This window comes from Phasianus colchicus, chromosome 29 (assembly GCF_987193195.1).
Source record: "Phasianus colchicus chromosome 29, bPhaCol1.hap1.1, whole genome shotgun sequence".
Taxonomy (NCBI): domain Eukaryota; kingdom Metazoa; phylum Chordata; class Aves; order Galliformes; family Phasianidae; genus Phasianus; species Phasianus colchicus.
Window position 1 is genome coordinate 2,736,356 of NC_143464.1, and position 22,036 is coordinate 2,758,391.

General features: G+C 49.3%; 1 protein-coding gene across 1 annotated transcript; it reads left to right on the top strand.

The window, feature by feature from the left end:
* Window positions 1-20,724: 20,724 nt before the first annotated feature.
* On the top strand, window positions 20,725-21,714 carry LOC149914612 (olfactory receptor 14C36-like). The gene has a single exon (XM_090126713.1). It carries the CDS (start codon window positions 20,758-20,760, stop codon window positions 21,712-21,714), a length of 957 nt encoding a protein of 318 aa, XP_089982839.1. The 5' UTR covers window positions 20,725-20,757.
* The last annotated feature ends 322 nt before the right edge of the window (window positions 21,715-22,036 follow it).

Consider the following 22,036-nt stretch of genomic DNA (forward strand, 5'->3'; position numbering starts at 1 on the left):
ACATACTTAGTCCTACCAGAGTGTGATTGCTAAAACAAAAAGGGCACACAGAGCAGGACAGGGAGGGGTGGACTAACCCTGGGCAGGGCACTGATACAGCTGAGGCAGTGCAAGCACCTCATCCCTACATGGAAACCCAGCAATGGAAATGGGATTCTGCTCCCCACGGAACAACAGGAGCTGGGATTCCTCTGGTTGAGTTCAGGCATGCACAAGGAGTTGCCTGCATGTGAGCTCCTGCTCTGAGTCCTTGGTCCTTCAGCAGGGAGTCAGTTGCTCACACACAGACCCTGGGTGATGACCAAGGTGCCTGGGGTGCTCCTGGATGTGTGCTAGTGCTTGGGAAGTGTGTGGGAAATCCCTGAGATGGACACTTCCTACCTGAGCATCAGCTGAGAGCCAGAGAGGGGGTGGAGATATACTTGGCCATCTTGTACGACAACAGACCCCTTTGTTTAGGGCACCTGAGTGTGCCTTTTCTACTTGTCTCCATGGAGCATGCAGTTATGCAGCTGGCGAAAGGGATGAGCTCTCAAAAGAAGAGGCAGATCATCTCTGTTCTCCATCTGCTGCCTGTTCTGGAGCTCAAGGCACTACAGAGCTGACACACATCTTTGTTCTTCATCTGATGAAACCTCAGTTTTCTATGGGCCCTCATGTGACTGGCCTCAGAAGTCATGGCAGTGTCCTGGGCTGTCCTGCACACTCACATGCAGCTGCAAATGCAGCACAGAGCCTTTAGGAAAGCCATGCCCTCAGAGTGTCTGTGCTGCTTGGACAACTCCAAGCCTCACAATGGGTCCGATGCCTGTGTGCCACCTTCTGAACACAAATACCATAGATGCGCTCCTCAGCCATGCTAAATCTAATGATGTTTCCCAATTGGCATGTGTTTTGCACTGTTGAAAACACCCAAATATGATGAGCCGGAAATTTTTGTGCAGTTTCAGGCTTGAGCTCTTGTTTGGACCACAGAGACACAATTATATGGCTTCCACAACTGGACTGCAGCACAAGGGGGATACAGAGTCTTTACAGTGGATGGGTGAGGAGACAAGGAAGGACGACTGCCCTCTGTGAGAGTGCACTGAGCTCTTCCTGGGGATGGCAGAGCAGGTCAGAGCGAATGGAAATGGCAAAGAGAGGAACCACAGAATCACAGAATTACCAAGGTTGGATAAGACCTTCAAGATCATCCAGTCCAACCATCATCTATCACCAACAGTTCTCACCAAACCGTGTCTCTCAACACAACATCCAAACGTTCCTTGAACACCTCCAGGGTTGGTGACTCCACCACCTCCCTGGGCAGCCCATTCCAGTGCCTGACCACTATTTCAGAGTAGTACTATTTCCTAACGTCAGGCCTAAATCTCCCCTGGCACTGCTTGAAGCCATTCCCTCTAGTCCTATCACCAGTTACACGAGAGAAGAGGCCTTAGCCCAGCTCACTACAACTTCCCTTCAGGTAGTTATAGAGAGCAATAATGTCTCCCCTGAGCCTCCTCTTCTCCAGACTGAACAATCCCAGCTCCTTCAGCCTCTCCTCATCAGGCCTGTGCTCCAGACCCCTCACCAGCTTTGTTGCCCTTCTTTGAACCTGCTCCAGAGCCTCAATGTCTTTCTTGCAGCGAGGGGCCCAAAACTGGACCCAGTACTCAAGGTGCAGCCTCACCAGAGCCCTCCATGAACCCATGCTGACTAACTATGGTTATCTATGGAGACTCGATCTTGCTGTGGTGAGCCTTAAGCAATGGGTAAAATTTAACCCCCTTCCATCAGTGTGTCGTCGTGAGAGCCCATCCTGCAACCCTAGAAAACCAGAATCCTGGAATACTAGAGAAACCTTAGAAAATTACAGTTCTAGAGACCTGAAAGCCTTGAACCTAGAATCCTGTAATCCTATAAATCCTAGAAACCTAGAATTCTATAAACTGAAGAAATCTAGAATCCTCGCATCATGGAATCTTAGAAACCTACCTAGCATACAAAAAACCTAAATCCTGGAAACATAGAACCCTATAATTCTTTAATCCTGGAAACCTGGAACCCTACTTCATAGAAATCTAGAAATCTAAGAAAGCTATAATCCTACCATCCTGCAAACCTAAGACAAGTAGAAATTTAGAATCCTACAGACAAGAATCCTACGTGCTTAAATTCCTACACTCCTACAACTCTAGAATTCCAGAAGCGTTGAATCCTAGAAACACAGAATCCTATAAATGTAGAAACCTAGAATCCTAGCATGCTAGAATGTGAATGTCCTAGACTCTCAGAATCATCGAGGTGGGAGAAGATGAGGTCATCGAGCCCAACCCAGGACGTGCCGTGCCATGGAAGTCCCTCACCTGCTCCCCAGCAGCACAGGCTCAGGGCCCAGCAGGGTGACACAGCACAGATCTGGTGACAGGTCACAGCTATGGGTTTAGCCGTGGATTTGATGATGCTGAATTAACAGTTGGATGACCTGAGAGGTCATTTCTAACCTCAATGATGCCATGATGCCATGATGGGGAGATCACTGCAGGGGGAGATCACAGCCTGAGAACTCAGACCTCATACATTTTACTTGTTCAGTGTTGTGCTGTTACAAAAGCCTGAGTATTTCTTTGTAGATGTCCTCAAACCAGCCAAGGGGTTTTCCTGAGGAGAACCTTTCACGTGGAATTGCTATCAAGTGTCATCCACCTGCTTTGTGTTGATCACAAAAACAGCCTGTTCCTCACCTCAGTCAAAATTCCTCAGTGATGGCAGCACGGGCAGTTCATTGGTTCTTTCCAAAAGAACTCCAGAGCAGGAATAATGCCACGCTGTATTTAAATATAGTGAATAAGGCAGCACTGCTAAACTCTACAAACACTGCGCAGAGCAGAATCTGCCCAAAGGAAGCTCTTACAGCTGGCTGCTCTCTGGGCAATTTCCAAAGCAAACACTGAACTGCTGTTTTCAGAGAGGACCCACAACAGCTCTCTTATTTATGGGAAATGCCCCGTGAAGCTGTGACCAGCTGGCTATTCTGTCGGATGGAGCATTTCACATTGGCTTATCATCTTTCCTTGAAGAATCCTTGAGCTGTTTGCAGTTCTAAGCCATTTATCAGTGCTCTATTATTTCCTTCCTTTCATCTGGATAAAACAAGCTTCACTTACAGCCATGACAGGAGGCTGTATCATGATGACACAAAGCCCATAGGACACCTTTGTTCTGCTGAAGCTGAGGCACACAGCCCAGTGACTTCAGAACCTAATGCCAATTTTCACCCCCAGCCTTGGATTCCCTGCCTGTGTGTCCTCATGACAATCTCTCCTCATGGACAGAGGCAGCACTACTGCCATGTCAGACACGCGGCACAGATTTCTGGATGAAACGTGGGGACTTCTGAGGCTGGCTATTTAAGAGAGCAGAAAATACATGACACATCTCCTGACGTGACCTTAGGGGTCTCGGCCCTCCTAAATGATTCCATGATTCTGTAATTCTATGGTACTGTGATTCTGTGGTTCTGTGCCTCCATGACTCATTGATTCTATGAGTCTGTGACTTCTGTGGTTCAGGTATTCCATGATTCTCAGATTCCATGATTCTAAAAGTCATGGTCTTCAGGTTTGGTAAGGAGGAAACGTGTCTGCCATAGCCCAGGCCTGTTATTCACTCCTGACCTCCTGCATGACCACAAAGGCACTGAGTGGACACTGCCAGCCTCCCTGTGCTTATGTGTCCCCATCACCCACCTTTCCCCACAGACTTCCAGGTCCCTGTCACCAACCAGCTCCCATTTGGCTGCATGTCCCCATATCCCCATATCTTCATGATTTCCCCATATTGTCATGATATTCTTATGTTCCCATGATGCCCCCATATCTCCATGATGCTCCCATATCTTTGTGTCCCCATATCCCTATGTCTCCTTGCTTTCCAAATATCTCCCAAATTTCCTCACTGCCTACATCCCAGTTGCCCTCTCACCTCCCCCAAATGCTATATCCCCAGTTCCCCAAACTATCAGCCCAACAACTTGCATCACAGGACTCAAGAGAAGTCAGGGATGAATCCTTGGACAAAGCCTTGATATGGGGACGGTGGTCCTGGGGACAGAAAGGCTGGGGTGTGCTAGGTGCTGGTATCTGGGAGCCTTGGGCTCAATGCCATGGGGATCCCAGCACTCAATGTTCTTCCTCTGATCCCTGGTTGCCTCCTGTGCCCCGGGGCTGGGGCAGGGGATGGCTGCATGCCAGGTCAGTCTGTGCCAACGGAGCCTGCCAAACCCAGGGGCCCTTGGGGGTTGTGGGAGGGACAGTGGGAGGATAAATGCAGCCCTTGCTTCCTGCAGCCTCACCCAGCTCCCAGGGCACAGAGGAAGATGAAGGCAGCTGCGCTCAGCCTCGTGATGCTCCTCGCTGCCCTGTGCTGCACAGTGGAAGCTCAGGTGAAGCATCCATGGGGGATGTGGGCTAGGGCTGGAGGGGATTGTCCATGGGGGTCCCTGATGCCAAGGTCTCTCTCACTCCCTCTCCTACTCCTCTCCCCACAGCCACTTGTGCAAGCACCGGAAGTTGTTGTGGTGAGTGCCCGGACAGCCACACAGATTGTGTCCAAGGGTTGCCCTGCAGGGAGCTCCGCAGGGACAGGTGGAGTCTGCCCCTGCCTGGCAGAGGCCACCCCTCAACTTGGAACATCCAAATTCCTTCCATTTGCACTCTAGTCCCCTTTTCATTGGGTCCCCAAATGCCTTCTCTTTGGAGCTCCAAATGCCCTCTCTTTGGGTCCCCATATCCCATCCTTTTGGCACCAACAAATCTCCTTCCTTTGGCATCCCAATTCTCATCTGTTTAGGTCCCCAGTCCCCTCTCTTTCATTTTCCCCCATTCACCTCTCTTTGAGATCCTCATTCCTCTTGATTTGGTACTCCCAAGTCTCATCTCTTTGTCATCCCTATTCCCCTTGCTTTGGGCCCCCCAAGCTCCTGTCCTGTCCCTATGTCCTACCCCAACCCTGGGTTTCTCCATGGGCAGAAGTGCAGACAGAACTTGGCAGCCACGGGGTTGGGGGCAGCCCTAGGGCCAAACTGGGGGCTTGGGTGGGGACACCCAATCTCACAGTTCCCTCATGGCTGCCCCTTGGCTCTTCTTCCCCAGGAATCACCACCTGTCGTCATTGACATTCCTGGTCCTGTAAGTTGAGGGGTGACCCTGGGATAAGAATGGCGGTGCGATGTGTTGCTGTCCTCTCTCTTTTCCTGGGTCTTGAAGACACCCCTGGGCCCCAAGGCCTCTGTTTGGCTCCCTCCTGCGGTTGGAGATCAATGGGCAGGGGAAGGAGGCAATGGAGGGCTGTTGGGGCTGAGCAGACTACAGGACCTTTCTTTGGACACGGTGTTCTAGTGCCCACAATGGGTCCCTGTGCCTTCAGGGCCTCTCAGTGTGTCCCATTTTCCTTGGTGTTCCCAGTGTGTTCCAGCGTTTCCCATTGTCCCTCGGTGTGTCCCTACAGCTCCTTTCTCCCCAGGTCGTGCTCAGCAGAGCAGAGGAGAATCCCCCACGTGAGAAACGCGCGGTCCTGGATCTGCGTGTCTAGGTGAGCAGCACGGGGACACCTGCAACCCCACAGGGCACTTGGGGACCTTGGGTGTCCCGTAGCCCTGAGGACCAGGGATCAGGGGCTGGGGATGGATGGTATGGAGGGGACTGTCCCTGGCCTGCTCCAGGGGGACCTGGGCACTGTCACCTCCATACCTTCCCTTGCACTCTATGGGGCAGTGCAGAGGAGGGGATTTGGAAGGGGCAAGCTCAGGCTGCCCTATGGATAGCCAAGGGTCAGCGTGCAGGTGGGACAGGAGCTGTGGCTGCTGTCCCAAGGGGACCCACATCCTGCCCTGGGCCTGTTTGCTGCTGCCAGTCCTTCTTCTCCTGCCCTAAGTCCTTGGGGACAAACCCTGCAGGGACAAGGATTCTCCTCACCTCTGATGGCCTCTGACATCCTCTGATGACCAGCGCTGACGTCTGATGACCAAGGTTGCCCTCTGATGACCAATGAAGACCCCGATGATTAATGACACCCTCTGATGATCAATAAATCCCTCAGCAAAGCTACACTCTGTGTCTGTGTCCTTGTTCTCATGCTCAGCAGGACCACTCGGATCTGTCCCTGCCTGGCAGTGGCCACCCTGAAGTGCTGGGCGGGGTCCCCAGCTCCATGCCATGCACACAGTGACCTACACCCCTGTGGGCTTCCCCACTCTCTCATCATCTGCTCCAAAGTCCTGAAGGATGGAGCTCCTCATGCTGCCATGCAGCCTCAATACCCTGCCTCTGTTCTCTCCCAGATCCTCCTTCCAGTTTCTCCAAACTCTTCACCCTTTGCTCTACCTCTGCATGGCCACATCAACCTCCTTTAGCCCCCCCCGTTTATTGCAGCTACCTGTCCCTCCTTTGGGTCTGCTTCATTCCTCTTCCCTCAGTCCCCTTACCCCCTACCCTGCCACCTAAAACAAGGCCTGCATATCCCCACCCATGGACTCCTCAAATATCCTGATGATCAGTGACGCCCTCTGATGACCAGTGACACCCGCTCTTGATTAATGAGGCCTTCTGATGGTTAATGAACACCTCTGACAATCAATGGAACACTCTGACAACCAACAAAGCCTTCAGATGACCACAGACACCTTCTGATGGCAAAATAAGCCCTCTGACGATCAGCAGATTGCTGCTTCACGCGCAGGAAAGGGAACAGTGGGAAAGAAAGATTCTGACATCATACTGGGAGATAGCATGGTTTGCTCATCATAGCGTAATGGTTTGCTTCTGATTTAATCAGAGAATCTGGAGAGGAGTGTGGGGCTGCATCTGACTTCCCTGAGAGACACGACTGTAGTTGAAGAGATGAGGCAGGTGATAATCTGCAGACAAAGCAGTACTGCCTGATGTTGGTCAGGGTGAGCTCCTTCAACCAGTTTGATGACCAGGGGTCTGGAGATCATAGAATCCTAGAATCACCAAGGTTGGAAAAGACCTTTGAGATCCTCCAGTCCAACTGTCCACCCATCACCAACAGTTCTCACTCAACCATGTCCCTCAACACCACGTTTTCACATTCCTTACCCACCTCCAGGGTCGGTAACTCCACCACCTCCCTGGGCAGCCCATTCCAGTGCCTGACCACTATTTCAGAGAAGTAGTATTTCCTGAAGTCCAGCCTGAATTTCACCTGCCTCAGCTTGAAGCCATTCCCTCTAGTCCTATCACCAGTTACACGAGAGAAGAGGCTGACCCCCAGCTCACTGCAACCTCCCTTCAGGTAGTTACAGTGAGCAATAAGGTCTTCTCTGAGCCTCCTCTTCTCCATACAAACAATCCCAGCTCCCTCAGCTGCTCCTCATAAGACTTGTGCTCCAGACCCCTTACCAGCTTTGTTACCCTTCTGTGGACTTGCTCCAGAGCCTCAATGTCCTCCTTGTAGTGAGAAGCCTAAAAGTGAATGCAGCACTGAAGTTACAGCCTCACCAATGCTGAGTACAGAGGAACAGTGACTTCCCTACTCCTGCTAGCAATGCTTTTTCTGATGCAAGCCAAGATGCCATTGACCTTCTTGGCCATCTGGTCACACTGCTGGCTCGTTCCTATGAGCATCAATGAATACCCCCAGGTCCTATGAGCATCAATCAATACCCCCAGGTCCATTTCCTCTACAGTCTTCCAGCCCCTCTGCCCCACACCTGAAGCATTGCCTGGCGTTGCTGTGGCCAAAGCCCAGGATCCAGCATTTGGTCTTGTTGAACCTCATCCCATTGGCTTCAGCCTTGACGCTTACCTCTTTCTCCCCTGGTTGCAAATTGGCTGAGTACTTCGGCTTCACAATCTTCCCAATGCTCAAGTATTCAGGGGGAGTATCTCGATGCCTGCTGTTGCATCTCAACCTACCCACAGAGCAAGGCAATCCAGCCTTGCATGGAGGCCCTGGCTTTTTTGATGTTTGTTAAGTCTGTTTTTCTTTTGCTGAGGGTCTCTTATCCAAACAGAATAGCCCTACTATATGCTTTCTAGTCCATAATACTGTACCTACTCTATTTGGAACATTTAAAAACTATGGCAGTTTTGCAAACAAGAATTAATCACACAATTCAGCAACTATATTTCTAAATACATAGATGGTATTTCTACTTTTTCACATCAGCTATTTCTAAGGACAAGTTACAAAATACAGATACACTGTGCTCTACTTCTTCAGATCGATTTCCCCTTTTAAATATCTAATGCAGAAACAACATTCCATTCCTACGTAACTGGCAACAGAGGGCTAAACCTACTTGGGCTGCTGAAGTGTGCAAAGACATTGCTTGGGCAAAGACATATTGCCCAAATAAAGGATGTGGTCGTGAAGGTGCACCACGTAGATGCTCATGTGCCCAAGAGTTGGGCTACTTGAAGAACAACAAAAAAACATCAGGTAGATCGAGCTGCCAAAATTGAGATGGCTCAAAAAGACCTGGACTGGCAGAAAACAAGGGTGAATTATTTCTATCTCGGAAAGCCCGTGAGACCTCGGGCCACCAAGGAAGGGATCCAACATATGAGAGGGCTGGAGTCCGAGGGGTGGACTTAACTATGGATGCTATTGCACAGGTTATTCATGACTGTGAAACATGTGCCACAATTAAACAAGCCAAGAGGATAAAAACTCTCTGGGAGGAAGAGCAATGGCAAAAGTATAAATATGGGGAGCTGTGGCAAGGTTGATTCGCAGTGGTAAGTGATATGTGCTTACCATGGTGGAGGCGACCACTGGGTGGCTTGAAACATATGCAGTACCCCATGCTACCGCCCAAAACACCATATTGGTCTTGAGAAACAAGTCCTGTGGCAACATTGCACCCCAGAAAGTATTGAGTCAGATAATGGGACTCATTTCAAAAATTCTCTTGTAAACACTTGGGCCAAAGATCATGGCATTGAGTGGATTTACCATATTCCCTACCATGCACCAGCCTCTGGTAAAATTGAATGCTACAATGGGTTGTTAAAAACTATGCTGAAAGCAATGGGTGGCGGAACATTTAAGCACTGGGAGAAGCATTTGGCAGAAGCCCCCTGGTTAGTCAATACCAGAGGATCTATCAATCGTGATGGTCCTACCCAATCCAGCTCCCTACACACCGTAGAGGGAGATAACGTCCCTGTAGTACATGTCAAGTGCATGGTGGGAAAAGAGTTTGGGTCCTTCCAGCCTCTGGAAAGGGCAAACCTCTCCTCTGTGGAACTGATTTTGCACAGAGACCAGGGTCCACCTGGTGGGTGATGGAGAAAGATGGGGATGTTCAATGTGTACCAGAAGGGAATTTGATGTTCGGAATGCAGTCAGTAATTCCATGTGTATATATGTATATAGACATGTCTGTAATGCATTTTAATTATTCTTTTTGTATATATGTAGATATATTAAGCATGATGTAGTGATGTAGAGTAAGGGGTGGAATATCATGCTTTTATGATTCATGTTATCAGTATTCCACATTGTAACATCATGTAAAGCACAGGTAATTAAAGAGTTTATGCTCCAGTTCCGTGGACTGACAACTTTCTGGATACTTGGTTCTCAGAAGAGAAGAAGAACTGCATTTCCCAGGGGATTGTGCATTCAGAGAGGAAGATAAGTCATGGGAGGAAGTCACAGGATCTCTCCCTCTCCCGCTGCCTGGCAGTGTTGTGGTGCTCCCCAGCCTTGCGCCTTCAGTTCAAAGTGGAATGTTCAATTTCAGAGACTCTCTTATTTTATGTGATTTATTCCCCTCAATTTCAATTAGATTGTATTATATATTGTGTTATCTTGCATTCTGATATCATATTTAGTAAAATTAAGTTTTCCTCCTTAGACTGTTGCAGCAGTTCTGTTTTGGGGCCCAGCTCCCATATCGCTTCCCTTCCCCTATTCCCTTCCCATTTTGGGTCCAGGGGGCCTACAGGCCTGCTGCCCCCTGTCACAGGCACAGATTGATCTAGGCAGCTCTATGACACCCTGCAAGCCAAAAGGTCAGACGTTCATGCCTCTCAGGTTACCGTGGGACTGTGAAGCTGTCCCCTCAGTCCCAATGGAGAATCCCATCAAAGCAATGGGTCTTTACAGAGAGCAGCCCTGTGAGTGAATTGCTGAGTCCAGCTTTGGGAGAGGCATCCATCCTTCTGCCCCTGCCTTGAGGATTGTCATTAGGGAACATGTCACACCCCACACACGAAGGGAGGGAGGGGTGCCCAGATTCACAGCTCTTGGTTAGATAACAGTGAAACACACTCAGTGTCCAGGTACAGTCATCAGCTTTAATGCTAATATGTGCACTACAATTATCTGCAGGCACACCGCAGGCAAAGTGTTTTTTGTTGGTCTGCAGGACCAGAGGGCTGACACAAGTGCAAGGAGAAAGGAGAACAGCGTGCAAAGGTGGTGCAAAGAGAGCAGCACTGAAAAGAGCACGTCCTGCTGCTGCCCATGGCCGTGGCTCCAGGGAAGCAGCAGCACAACTCCAAGGCAGCAGAGAGGGAGCGCCCAGCGGGCGGTGAGGGGCAGCCCCACAGACACCAGGGCTGCTGCAACGTGTGGCATTGGGCTCTTGGTTCCTGCAGCCCTCCTGTGTGCAGGGCTGATCTCTGAGATACAGATGATAATCTAATTTTTATTTATTTATTTATTTATTTTTAAATCTACTCAAACAGCCTAGTGCTTGAAGAATAGTAAAGATTTTAGAAGTAAGGGAAAAAAAAAGTACATGGGAAATATAGGTTAATAATATTATTTATGTGAAGTAAAAACTATCATAAGAATTAAAAAATAATCAAGGAAAAAGAATGGAAATATTGCATGATGCCATTCCCAGCTTGAGTTTGTGGTACTTATGTGAAGATGATGAATATATAATCAATGCTGAAAAAACATATATATAAATAACTTCCTGAGGACAGCCTTGAGCTCCTGGTTCCTCATGCTGTAGATGAGGGGGTTCAGCATTGGAGGCACCACCGAGTACAGAAATGACACCACCAGGTCCAGGGATGGGGAGGAAAGTGATGGGGGCCTCAGATGGGAAAAAGTGGAAGTGCTGAGAAACAGGGAGAGAACGGCCAGGTGAGGGAGGCACGTGGAGAAGGCTTTGTGCCGTCCCTGCTCAGAGGGCATCCTCAGCACGGCCCTGAAGATCTGCACATAGGACACAACAATGAAAACAAAACATCCAAAAAAGACAAGGACACTACACATAATAAGTCCAACTTCCCTGAGGTAGGACTGTGAGCAGGAGAGCTTGAGGATCTGGGGGACTTCACAGAAGAACTGATTGATGGCATTGCCTTGGCAGAGAGGCAGGGAAAATGTATTGGCAGTGTGCAGCAGGGAATAGAGAACCCCAGTGCCCCAGGCAGCTGCTGCCATGCTGGCACAAGCTCTGCTGTCCATCAAGGTCCCGTAGTGCAGGGGCTTGCAGATGGCAACATAGCGGTCATAGGACATGATGGTGAGAATGCAATACTCTGCTGATAACAAAAGCAAAAAGCAAAAGACCTGTGCAGCACATCCTGCGTAGGAGATGTGCCTGGTGTCCCAGAGGGCATTGGCCATGGCTTTGGGGAGAGTGGTGGAGATGCAGCCCAGGTCGAGGAGGGCGAGGTTGAGGAGGAAGAAGTACATGGGGGTGTGCAGGCAGTGGTGGCAGGCTACGGCTGTGCTGATGAGGCCGTTGCCCAGGAGGGCAGCCAGGTAGATGCCCAGCAAGAGCCAGAAGTGCAGGAGCTGCAGCTGCCGCGTGTCTGCCAACGCCAGCAGGAGGAACTCGCTGATGGAGCTGCTGTTGGGCATCTGCAGTTCCTGGGCATGGAGTCCTGTGCAGAGTACAGAAGATAATGACGAGTCAAGACCATTCGCACAAACGCTCTTCCCACTGCTATACAGAAGTTTTTCTATGTCGATGGATAATGTTCATTTAACTCCATTACGGGAGTTTATTTTAATGAGCTTCACCGTACCTTAATAAGTAGAAGTTTATGGGGCTCTTATTTCCTGTCATTCTCTGATCATATCTCAGCTGCCTGGATATTTTACAAGCCATTTCCATGTCTCATGTCTTTACCTGTCTGCACACAGAGTGCCCATCTCAAGTTCTCTGCATTCAAAGTTCTCTTAGAGAAAGCTGCCTGTTTGCAGACAAAGTGCATTGTTCCCGTCTGCAGAGAATTACGAAAATTTCAGCTGGTGCTGTCCTTTGGGAGAGGAGAAACTGAAAGCACTTGAGGACATGATTCATATAACAGCAGAATGAGAAATGTACAATTCAGGATTCTCAGTGCTCATATTCCACAGCTCCTTTCAGATTTCTGTCTAAAACACTTCCCCTTTCCTATGTACAGAAAATGGAAAATCCCTGCCTTCTTACTCCTCTTGCAAAGTGCCTTTGGAAACAGCCTACAGTGCAGTGTAGCTGTGATCGCCCTGCCCAGGCAGCAGCTGTGGCAGCAGAAGGCCCCTGCCCTGCCCTGCCCTGCCGGGGGGCTCCTTCCCCCCACACATCTCCCCACAGCTCCCTGGGCAGCTCCCCGGGCAGGCTGAGTGCTGAGTGCTGAGTGCTGAGTGCTGAGTGCTGAGTGCTGAGTGCTGAGCCTGGCAGGCGGCAGAGTCCCTGGCCCGGCACACAGCCCCTGGGGCACAGCAGGGACCTGCTCTGCAGGACAGCCCTGGGCACCCGGCTGCAGCCCCGGCTGCACAGCCTGCAGCCGTCCTGGGACACGCAGCCCTCAGGGCTGTGCTCTGATGCTGCAGCACAGAAGCCCTCAGCTGGAGCAGGTCTTTTTCCATGATAAAGAAACAGAGTTTGCAGCCTGATCTGCAATGGGATGTCACCAGCATAGTGATCCCCGCAGAAAAAGCCACAACATTGCCTGCAATGAGAAATTACCTTGTCAAGGGTTGTGAGCAATGCTCCTTCAGTGATCTCACAGCCTGCAAACGTACCTCACAGCCTGTAAGCTCTTTCCTTCTGTCCCAGTCACCTGCAGATCATGTCCCCAGTCCAGCTCTGTGCTGCACAGGAGCTGCTCCTGGGCACAGCTGTCTCTCTGCTGTGCTGCCCACTACTATAAGCTCCCTGTGTCCCAGGAGCCCAACCCAGCTCAGCAGCAGAGAATGTGATTTCCTTCTCTCCCTGGAGGTATCCATGGCCCTCCTGAACTGAGAGCTCCTGCAACGCAGTAGGGTCATAGCTACAGAATGTACTTCAAAGTCAGCTCAATTAATCAAAACATCCACTGGATTCCGAAAGCACAGTTGTTCCTACAAGAAGAAATTTTATCATGAGAGAAACAAATGGCAAATCTGGAAATGCTCCATTCATGACTTGTAAATGCAGTCGTAACATTACAGAACCATAGAAAAGTTTTGGCTGGAGGGGACTTTGAAGATCACCCAGTTCTGGTCCCTAGCCTTGGCCAGAGTTGCCAAACACACACATTCAGGCTGCCCAGAATCTCATCCATTCTGACCTTGAATGCCTCCAAAGATGGGTCATCCACAGCTTCTTTTGGCAACATTTTCCAGTGCCTGTGTGTAAAAAACTGTCTTCTTAACATCTAACCTCAGTCCCCTTTTAAATTTAAAGCTATTTCCCCTTGTCCTGTTTCTATCAGGCCATCTCACCCTAACACTAAGTTTAGGCATTTCATCTTCAGATGCAAACCCTGGAGCTGAAATGGGATTCTGTTCCTCACAGGATCATGGGACCTAGAATCCCCTTAGCTGAGTTCAGGTGTGCACAGTGAGGTGTCTGTGTGTGAGCCCCTCATCTGAATCCTTGCTCTGTATTCAACAGGGACTGCACTGCTCACACACACACACTCAGGGATGACCAAGGTGCCTGGGGTGATCCTAGCTGTGTGCTCGTGCTTGTAAACTGTGGTGGAAAATCTGTGAGACAGACAGCTCCTTCCTGAGCATCAGCTGAGGGCCAGAAGGGAGGTATTCCTGGCCATCCTAAATGCCACCACAGCCCTGTGCTTGGGGCACCCACTGTGCCTTTTGCACCTGTCCCCATGGAGCATGTCGTGTCATTCTGCTGCCCAAATGGATGAGCTCAGAACACAAGAGCCAGATCTTCCTCTCTGTTCCATCTGTGGCAAATTCTGGAGTTCCCAGCTGACAGGAAACTGGCAAACGTTCCAGTTTTAAACAAGAGCAAGAAAGAGGACACAGGCAATTACAGAGCTGTCAGTCTCACTTCTGTTCCTGGTATTATTATGGAAAAAAAGATGCTGGGAGTTACTGAGAAACACCTGAAGGACAATTCTGTCATTGGTCACAGCCAACACAAATTCACTAGAGGAAGGTCTTATTAAACTTAATGTCCTTTTATGACAAGATCACACATCTAGTTGACCAAAGGAAGCCAGCTGATGTTACCATTGAAGATTTCACCGTAGTTTTTGATACTATTACTTAATTCTTCCAGACAAATTTTCCTGCACAGGGCTAAACAGAAACATAATGTGATGGATGAGCAGTTGGCCGATGGGTCTGGCTCTAAAGGGTTAAATTAAATGAGGTTCCCTCAGGCTGGTGGACGTTCGCTATCAGGGTTCCCCAGGGCTCCACTTGAGGGCCACTTCTCTATAAGGTTTCCTCAATGACTTGCATGCAGGACTAGAAAATGCTTTGAGTACATTTGCTGATGAGACAAAGCTGGGTACAGCTGTTTCCTCTACTGAGGGTAGAGAAGACTTTCAGGGAGATGTGGACAAGTTAGAGAACTGGGTAAACATAAAATGCACATGAATTATAACAAGAACAAGTGCCAGATTCTGCACCTGGGTAGGGGCAACACTGAAGATAGTCACTGACTGGAGAATGGGATACTGGAGAGCAGTCCCAATAAAAGGGGCTGGGTGTCCTGGTCAACATCAAATCAAACATGAGTCAGCAGTGTGCCCAGGCATCAAGGAAGGCCAGCTGTCCTCTGGGTGCATTGAGTATGGCAACGCCAGCTGTGTGCAGGAAGGATTGTCCCATTCTGCTCTGCACTGCTGCAGCCTCACCTGGAGCACTGGGAGCACTACTGGGCACCACAGAACACAAAGAAAATAAAGGACATAAAACTATTGGAGACTGTCCAAAGGAGGGCAGAAGAGGTGAGAGATCTGGAGTTCAAGGTTTCATTGTGACTGACTGCTTGTTCAGACTGGGCCCTTCTCACATGCCTCATCCTCTGCTGAGACACACTGCCCACATGGGACTTGGGCCTCACGGCATCCTTGCACCCCATGCAGAGTCTGGCAGCTGCTGTGCCCTGGTCTTTCATTTGACATCAGACAAACCTCCATCCCACTGCCCCAGGAAGGGCCCTGAGCCAGCAGGAGGGACACGATCTCCCTGCCAAGGCTCTGGGCATCAGGGCTTGGCCTTTCTGCTTCAGAAGACAAAGGAGGCTTTGCTCAGCATCACAGCCACCATCCCAGTGCCTTGGTCTGCCTGCAATCATGGCTTCCAATTATCTGCTCTAACAAGTCCCTGGGGAAGCTTGCTTGATAATGGCCCTCAGTGGGGCCCATTAATACTCCAGGAAACTTTACTGTTCCTTCTGATTTTGGCTTCTTGAGCACTTCTTGCAATCTTCTCTCAGCACTGGAGGTGGATGGACTCAGCAGCAAAAGTCCCGTGGGGCCCATTACAACCTGAAGATCCCTCCTGTGCCTTGTGCCTTCCTGTCATTTTCTTCAGGTGTTCAGAACTTGTACAGCAAACTGGAGAGGTATCTCGAAAGTGCTTAAAGAGGAAGACAATGATGGGCATTTATGAAGACTATTTATTTATTTATTTATAGTTGGGTTTAAACAAGAAGTTGCAGCAGCACTTTGTAAATTATATTGACCCAGGATGTCCCCTAATGAGCTTTGCCCCATCACTGTGTGGACAAATGTCCTCCCCAGCTACTCCACCCCATTTCTACTCCCATTGGCCCTATGGGACTTGCATCAGTTTTTCTCACATCACACTTCTCTGCATTCCTCCACTCGGTGTTAAACCTCATTTGCACCAACTCCCACTGGCTTTCCTCAGTGAACCAGCTGCACATGGGAAATGACAATTTTTTTTTTTTTTTTTTTTTTTGCCATCAGCTGTAAACATCATGCAATTGAATGAACAGTAGAACAATGTAATCAACTGCATGCCTTGTCCAAACCACACCTAATGAGGTTTGTCTTTTACTGGGAATATCTGTACAAGAAATATGTTAGGCAGAGATAGGAAGACATAGATAGACAGTTAAGGAGTTGATCAAAGAGTCCATCAGACTTTGCAGAGATGGAGCAATTTCCAATAATCTCCCTGAAGTTCACAGATCAGCCAGATAACTGGGAGGTATCTGAGTGAACAAAGAGCAAGGGAAGGAAAAATTTGTAGAGCAGTGGGAAGAGCATGTGTCCAGATGGCCTGCAGAAAACTTGCCCTGAACCATGGTCATTGATTTTGGAGAGCTGGAGACACCTGGAGGATGAGGGACATCAAATACACAGCAGGGTAGAGCAGCGGTGGATGCTGGGCATCGGTCACAGGGCATTGGCACTGGCACCAATTCCTCAGAGAACCAGCTGCACATGGGCAATGAAAGATTTCTCTTTTTTCCAACAGACAGAATTCCTTCATGATGAACAATGAAACACAGTCTGTGTCCCTGTACCTGAAGGCTTGTGTTTCCTGCTAACACAGTTCTGCAAAATGTTGTTCTTTTTGGAATAAGATAGAAAGGACACAAAATCCCCTGAAAGACTTGAATTTTCAACTTAAAAAAAAAACTGATCTCATGAGTATTTCAGAACTTGAGAGGTGTGTTAACTCATTTTCACTGATTTCTGTCTTGGTCTTCAATCCATTCAATTCAGTTCAATTGCTTCAGTTTTATTGACATGAACATCTTTCAGACTTACAGCTTCAAAAATAAAAGAAAATCCATCTGTGTTTTGAACAGAGCCTGGCGCTCCCCAGAACTTCCCTGCCGAGAATTGTCCATGGCAGCTCTCAGTGTTCCCACTATCTGGGTCACACTGTGGTACTGAGATCTTCTCACGTTCTCAGACCTTGTTTTAGAAGGTCACATGCAGCACAGGACGCTTCACGCCCTTCATGCCAGGTAGCATGCCCCATTTCACTGTGAGCTCACATTCACCCTAGCTTTCCTTTTGCTGTGTATAAATTTCTGAAAGCCCTTCTGTCTTTGATATGTCTGGGCAGGTTCAATTCTGTGTGAGCTTTAGACTTTCTAAATTAATCTCAGCAGGTGCACTAGGACAAACACTCTGCATTGCTCCCAGCTGACCACTTCTTGTTTCCAATTCCTATATCTGCTTTCTTTCTGTACCGTACACCACAGACACTTGAAGAAGCCAAGGTGTGCTCTCCTGAAACCCAAAGATGTGAGGTTGACTTTTGCCCTCCCTTCAGACTCCTCAGCTCCACCATCCCATGGCCACTGCAGACCAGGTTCACTTTGACCTTCAACTTCTCCACCAGCCCTTCCTTGCCGGTGAGTATGAGATGCAGCAGAGCACCTCTCCTCTTTGGTTCCTCTGAGGTTTGGCGAAGAAACTGTCAGCTGCGCTGTCCAAGGATATCCTGGATCTTGTATGCCCTGCTGTGCCGTCCCTGCAGCAGATACTGGAGTGAAAAAGGCCCCCAAAGGGGACAAGGGCCTGACAACATCAGGCTCCCATCTGTCTGCAGAGGGCACCTTCCACTTGCTCTTCCTGATCAGGAAGCCAGGAACAGACACTGCTGGTCTCCTCGGTTTGCCATTGCCATTCACTCTGACCTGGCTGCTCTGCCATCCCCAGGAAGAGCTCAGTGCACTCCCACAGAGAGCAGTTGCCCTTCCTTGTCTCCTCATCCATCTATCATAAAGACTTGTGCTACAGTCCAGTTGTGGAAGCCATTAAACCACGTCCCTGTGATCCAAGCAAGAACTCAGACCTGCAAGTGTACAAAGCTTTCTAGCCCAGCACATATTGGTGTTCTCATTTGTGTAAAACCATATAAGAAATCGTCCTGTTCAGGAGGCATTATTGGATTCAGTGCATCCATGGTATCTATGAAGGCGGCACATAATCATGGGACCCACTGTGGGGCGCCAAGTTGTCCAAGCAGCATGGACACTCCTGGGCATGGCTTTCCTGAAGGCCCTGTGCTGCATTTGCAGCTGCATGTGAGTGTGCTGGACAGCCCAGGGAACTGGTATGACACTAGGCTGCTTCTGATGTCATTCACATGAGAGCACATAGAAAACTGAGGCTTCTTCAGGTGAAGAACACAGATGTGTGTCAGCTCTGTAGTGCCTTGAGCTCCAGAATAGGCAGCAGATGGAGAACAGAGGAAGATGTGCCTCTTCTTTTGAGAGCTCATCCATTTAGTCAGCTGAATAACTCTGCATGCTCCTTGGAGATGAGTAAAAAAGACATACTCCAGTGCCCTAAACGCAGTGGTCTGCTGTCAGTTAGGATGGCCAAGAATAGCTCTAACCCCTCTCTTGCCCTCATCTGATGCTCAGGAAGGAGGTGTCCATCTCAGGGATTTCCCAAGCACTTCCCAAGCACTAGCACACATCCAGGAGCACCCCAGGCACCTTGGTCATCACCCAGAGTCTGTGTGTGAGCAACTGACTCTCCACTGGAAGACCAAGGACTCAGAGCAGGAGCTCACATGCAGGCAACTCCTTGTGCACATCTAAACTGAACCAGAGAAATCTCAAACCTATTTCCGCCATAGGGATTCCATCTAGGGATGAGATGCCAGCACCGCCTCAGCAGGATCACTGCCCTGCCCAGGGCAAGTCTACCCATCCCTGTCCATGCTGTGTGTTCTTTTCGTTACAGCAACACTCAATGAAGGACTAACAACAGTATGTCTGGAATTAGTCCTTGTCCAGTGGGCATTTGGTGGTTAATTCAGCATATTTCAGAGTACAATCATGACACTGTTGTCTTTCAGGAGCTTTTGGCCACGGAGACCCAGGGTCATCTCCAGGGAGATGATTGGGAGGATAGAAATGAAATCCTCTGCTGCTAAGCTGGGCTGGGCCCCTGGGACACAGGGAGCTCCTACAAGTGGGCAGTGCTGCAGAGACACAGCTCTGACTAAGAGCAGCTCCCGTGTACTCTGCCTCAGCACAAGGGGCACATTCGGCAGGTGACATGAAGATGGAAGAGAAAGGAGAGAGGGATTACAGGATATAAGGGGTGTGAGCGGGCTGCGACCTCACTGCAGGAGCATTGCTTTCAGCCACTGACAAGGTAAGTCTCTCACTATAGGTAATGCAAACAATTTTCCAGCAGGGATCACCAGATCTGGCACATCCCAGTGCAGATCAGGCTGCATACACTCTGTGTTTCTTTATCATGGAATAAGAGCTGTTACAGCAGAGGGCTTCCCTGCTGCAGCATCAGTGCACAGCTCTGAGGGCACATCAAGAGAGAATCCTGAATGCATTTTACCTCTCTGCTTTCCTTTAACGTATATATTCTTTCAATAAAGCCATGGGAGCTCTCTTAAGTTCCCTTTTTCACTTAAAAAATAAACAAACAGGGTGGGTTCTGGACAGCAAATAGGAATGCAGCGAGTTTGGGCTTGTGTCTGTATGCTCAGTCTGGGAAATGACAGGAAAACAGCCCTCAGGATGAAAATCTGCAGACCACAGAGATATGATCAGGGAATTACCCCCTTCAGTGCAGGGACCTTCCTCTGAGCAAGCTCCCACCTAGAAACGTTTCTGCCCACATGGCCATGGGGTCCGATGCGTGAACCACCTCCTGTGCAGGCAGAGCTCCAGCAGAGCAGAGCAGCATCTCCCCAGGCACGTGTCCATCACCCTCTGCAGTGCACAGGGGCTGAGAGCCACTGCCTGGGGCTGTGGGCAATGCAGTCTGTGAGGCTGGGAAGGAGCTGGCTTTCCCTTAATGAGATGCCATCAGTAGGACACATCTCCCTGAGGTGCCCTTCAGAGCCGTGAGCTGACCTTCAGGATGCAAATATTTCCCCTAGTCAGGCGATCAAAGTGCAGGGAAGAAGCAGAGAGATGCAATATGCAAATGCTGTGGGGTTGGTGAAATCAGTGTTAGGGGTCATTTGCAAGATGTGTGGTGATGAGGCACTGCTGAAGTACATTGAGAAAGGGTGAATACACAGTGATGGGCAGAGGACTCCTGTTTTCAGAGCTGGGTCTGACTTCAGAACTTTATGGGAATGCAATCGTCTTGCGTCTGCTAAGTAGTCAAGCTCAGAGCAATTGGAAAGAAACCCAGTCAGCTCCCCTTGCCCTGCACTAAGCAGCAGTGAATCCCTTTGCCTCTCAGGTCTTACAGCTGTTCAGACTTCAGCAAACACTCCTTAGGCATGGTGAGCAGGATGATAATTTGTAGGAAAAAGTGATCCCTAGAACTTCTATTTTTTATCCACATATTTTTGGCATTAACATTCAGATGCCAACCAGCACTTCTGCATTAGAAGTGATTTTATCTGATACATTCTGAAAGTAAAGTTTGACTCCACACCATCACCATGGTTCCATGTAACCATTGGGACAAGTCTGCTTCATTGAGATTAAAAGTGCAGAGACCCTCATGGCAAATTTGACCTCATGAAATGTAGATCACATCATGGAGATGAATGAACACAGCCCACATGGAAAGACTTGTCCTTGACTTTTATCCTCCTTGAACAGGTCCTGGTGCCCAGAAGTACCAGATGCCCAACAGCAGCTCCATCAGCGAGTTCCTCCTGCTGGCGTTGGCAGACACGCGGCAGCTGCAGCTCCTGCACTTCTGGCTCTTGCTGGGCATCTACCTGGCTGCCCTCCTGGGCAACGGCCTCATCAGCACAGCCGTAGCCTGCCACCACTGCCTGCACACCCCCATGTACTTCTTCCTCCTCAACCTCGCCCTCCTCGACCTGGGCTGCATCTCCACCACTCTCCCCAAAGCCATGGCCAATGCCCTCTGGGACACCAGGCACATCTCCTACGCAGGATGTGCTGCACAGGTCTTTTTCTTTCTCTTCTTCACCTCAGCAGAGTATTGCATTCTCACCATCATGTCCTATGACCGCTACGTTGCCATCTGCAAGCCCCTGCACTACGGGACCTTGATGGACAGCAGAGCTTGTGCCACCATGGCAGCAGCTGCCTGGGGCACTGGGGTTCTCTATTCCCTGCTGCACACTGCCAATACATTTTCCCTGCCTCTCTGCCAAGGCAATGCCATCATCCAGTTTTTTTGTGAAATCCCCCACATCCTTAAGCTCTCCTGCTCACACTCCTACCTCAGGGAAGTTGGGCTTATTGTATTTTGTGTCCCTTTGGAGTTTGGGTGCTTTGTATTCATTGCTGGGTCATATATGCAGATCTTCAGGGCCGTGCTGAGGATGCCCTCTGAGCAGGGACGGCACAAAGCCTTCTCCACATGCCTCCCTCACCTGGCCGTGGTCTCCCTGTTTCTCAGCACAGGCATGGTTGCTTATTTGAAGCCCCCCTCCATCTCCTTCCCATCCCTGGACCTGGTGGTGTCATTTCTGTACTCGGTGGTGCCTCCAGCAGTGAACCCCCTCATCTACAGCATGAGGAACCAGGAGCTCAAAGATGCTCTGCCGAAACTGATGACCAAAAGTGTTTTGAAAGCAGTGAACTGCCCACCTTTTTCTATCTAAGAGTTGTAATACAGATTTTTACGGAATCAAACTGTCTTACATGTTTTATGTATTAGTTTCCTAAGTGTAATTTATTGAATGTTTTATTCTGTGTTTTAATTATTGTAATGTTTTTCACTTAAATGTCATTATCCACATCAAGTAGTACTCTGTACCTGTGAAGTATTGCCCAGTCACAGAGTACATTATAAACCAGGATCTCTGTGAAGCTTATCCAAACATCTGGAATGCAATGACTTTGTCTGTCTTACTTCCTGTGGGACATTTATGAAGCTGCCAGGGTCAGCTGTTCTCAGCACCCCATAATCCAGCACGAAGCATA

Bases quoted from the DNA above. Each gene is read 5' to 3' on its own strand.
- LOC149914612 (XM_090126713.1), top strand. From the start codon at position 20,758: ATGCCCAACAGCAGCTCCATCAGCGAGTTCCTCCTGCTGGCGTTGGCA.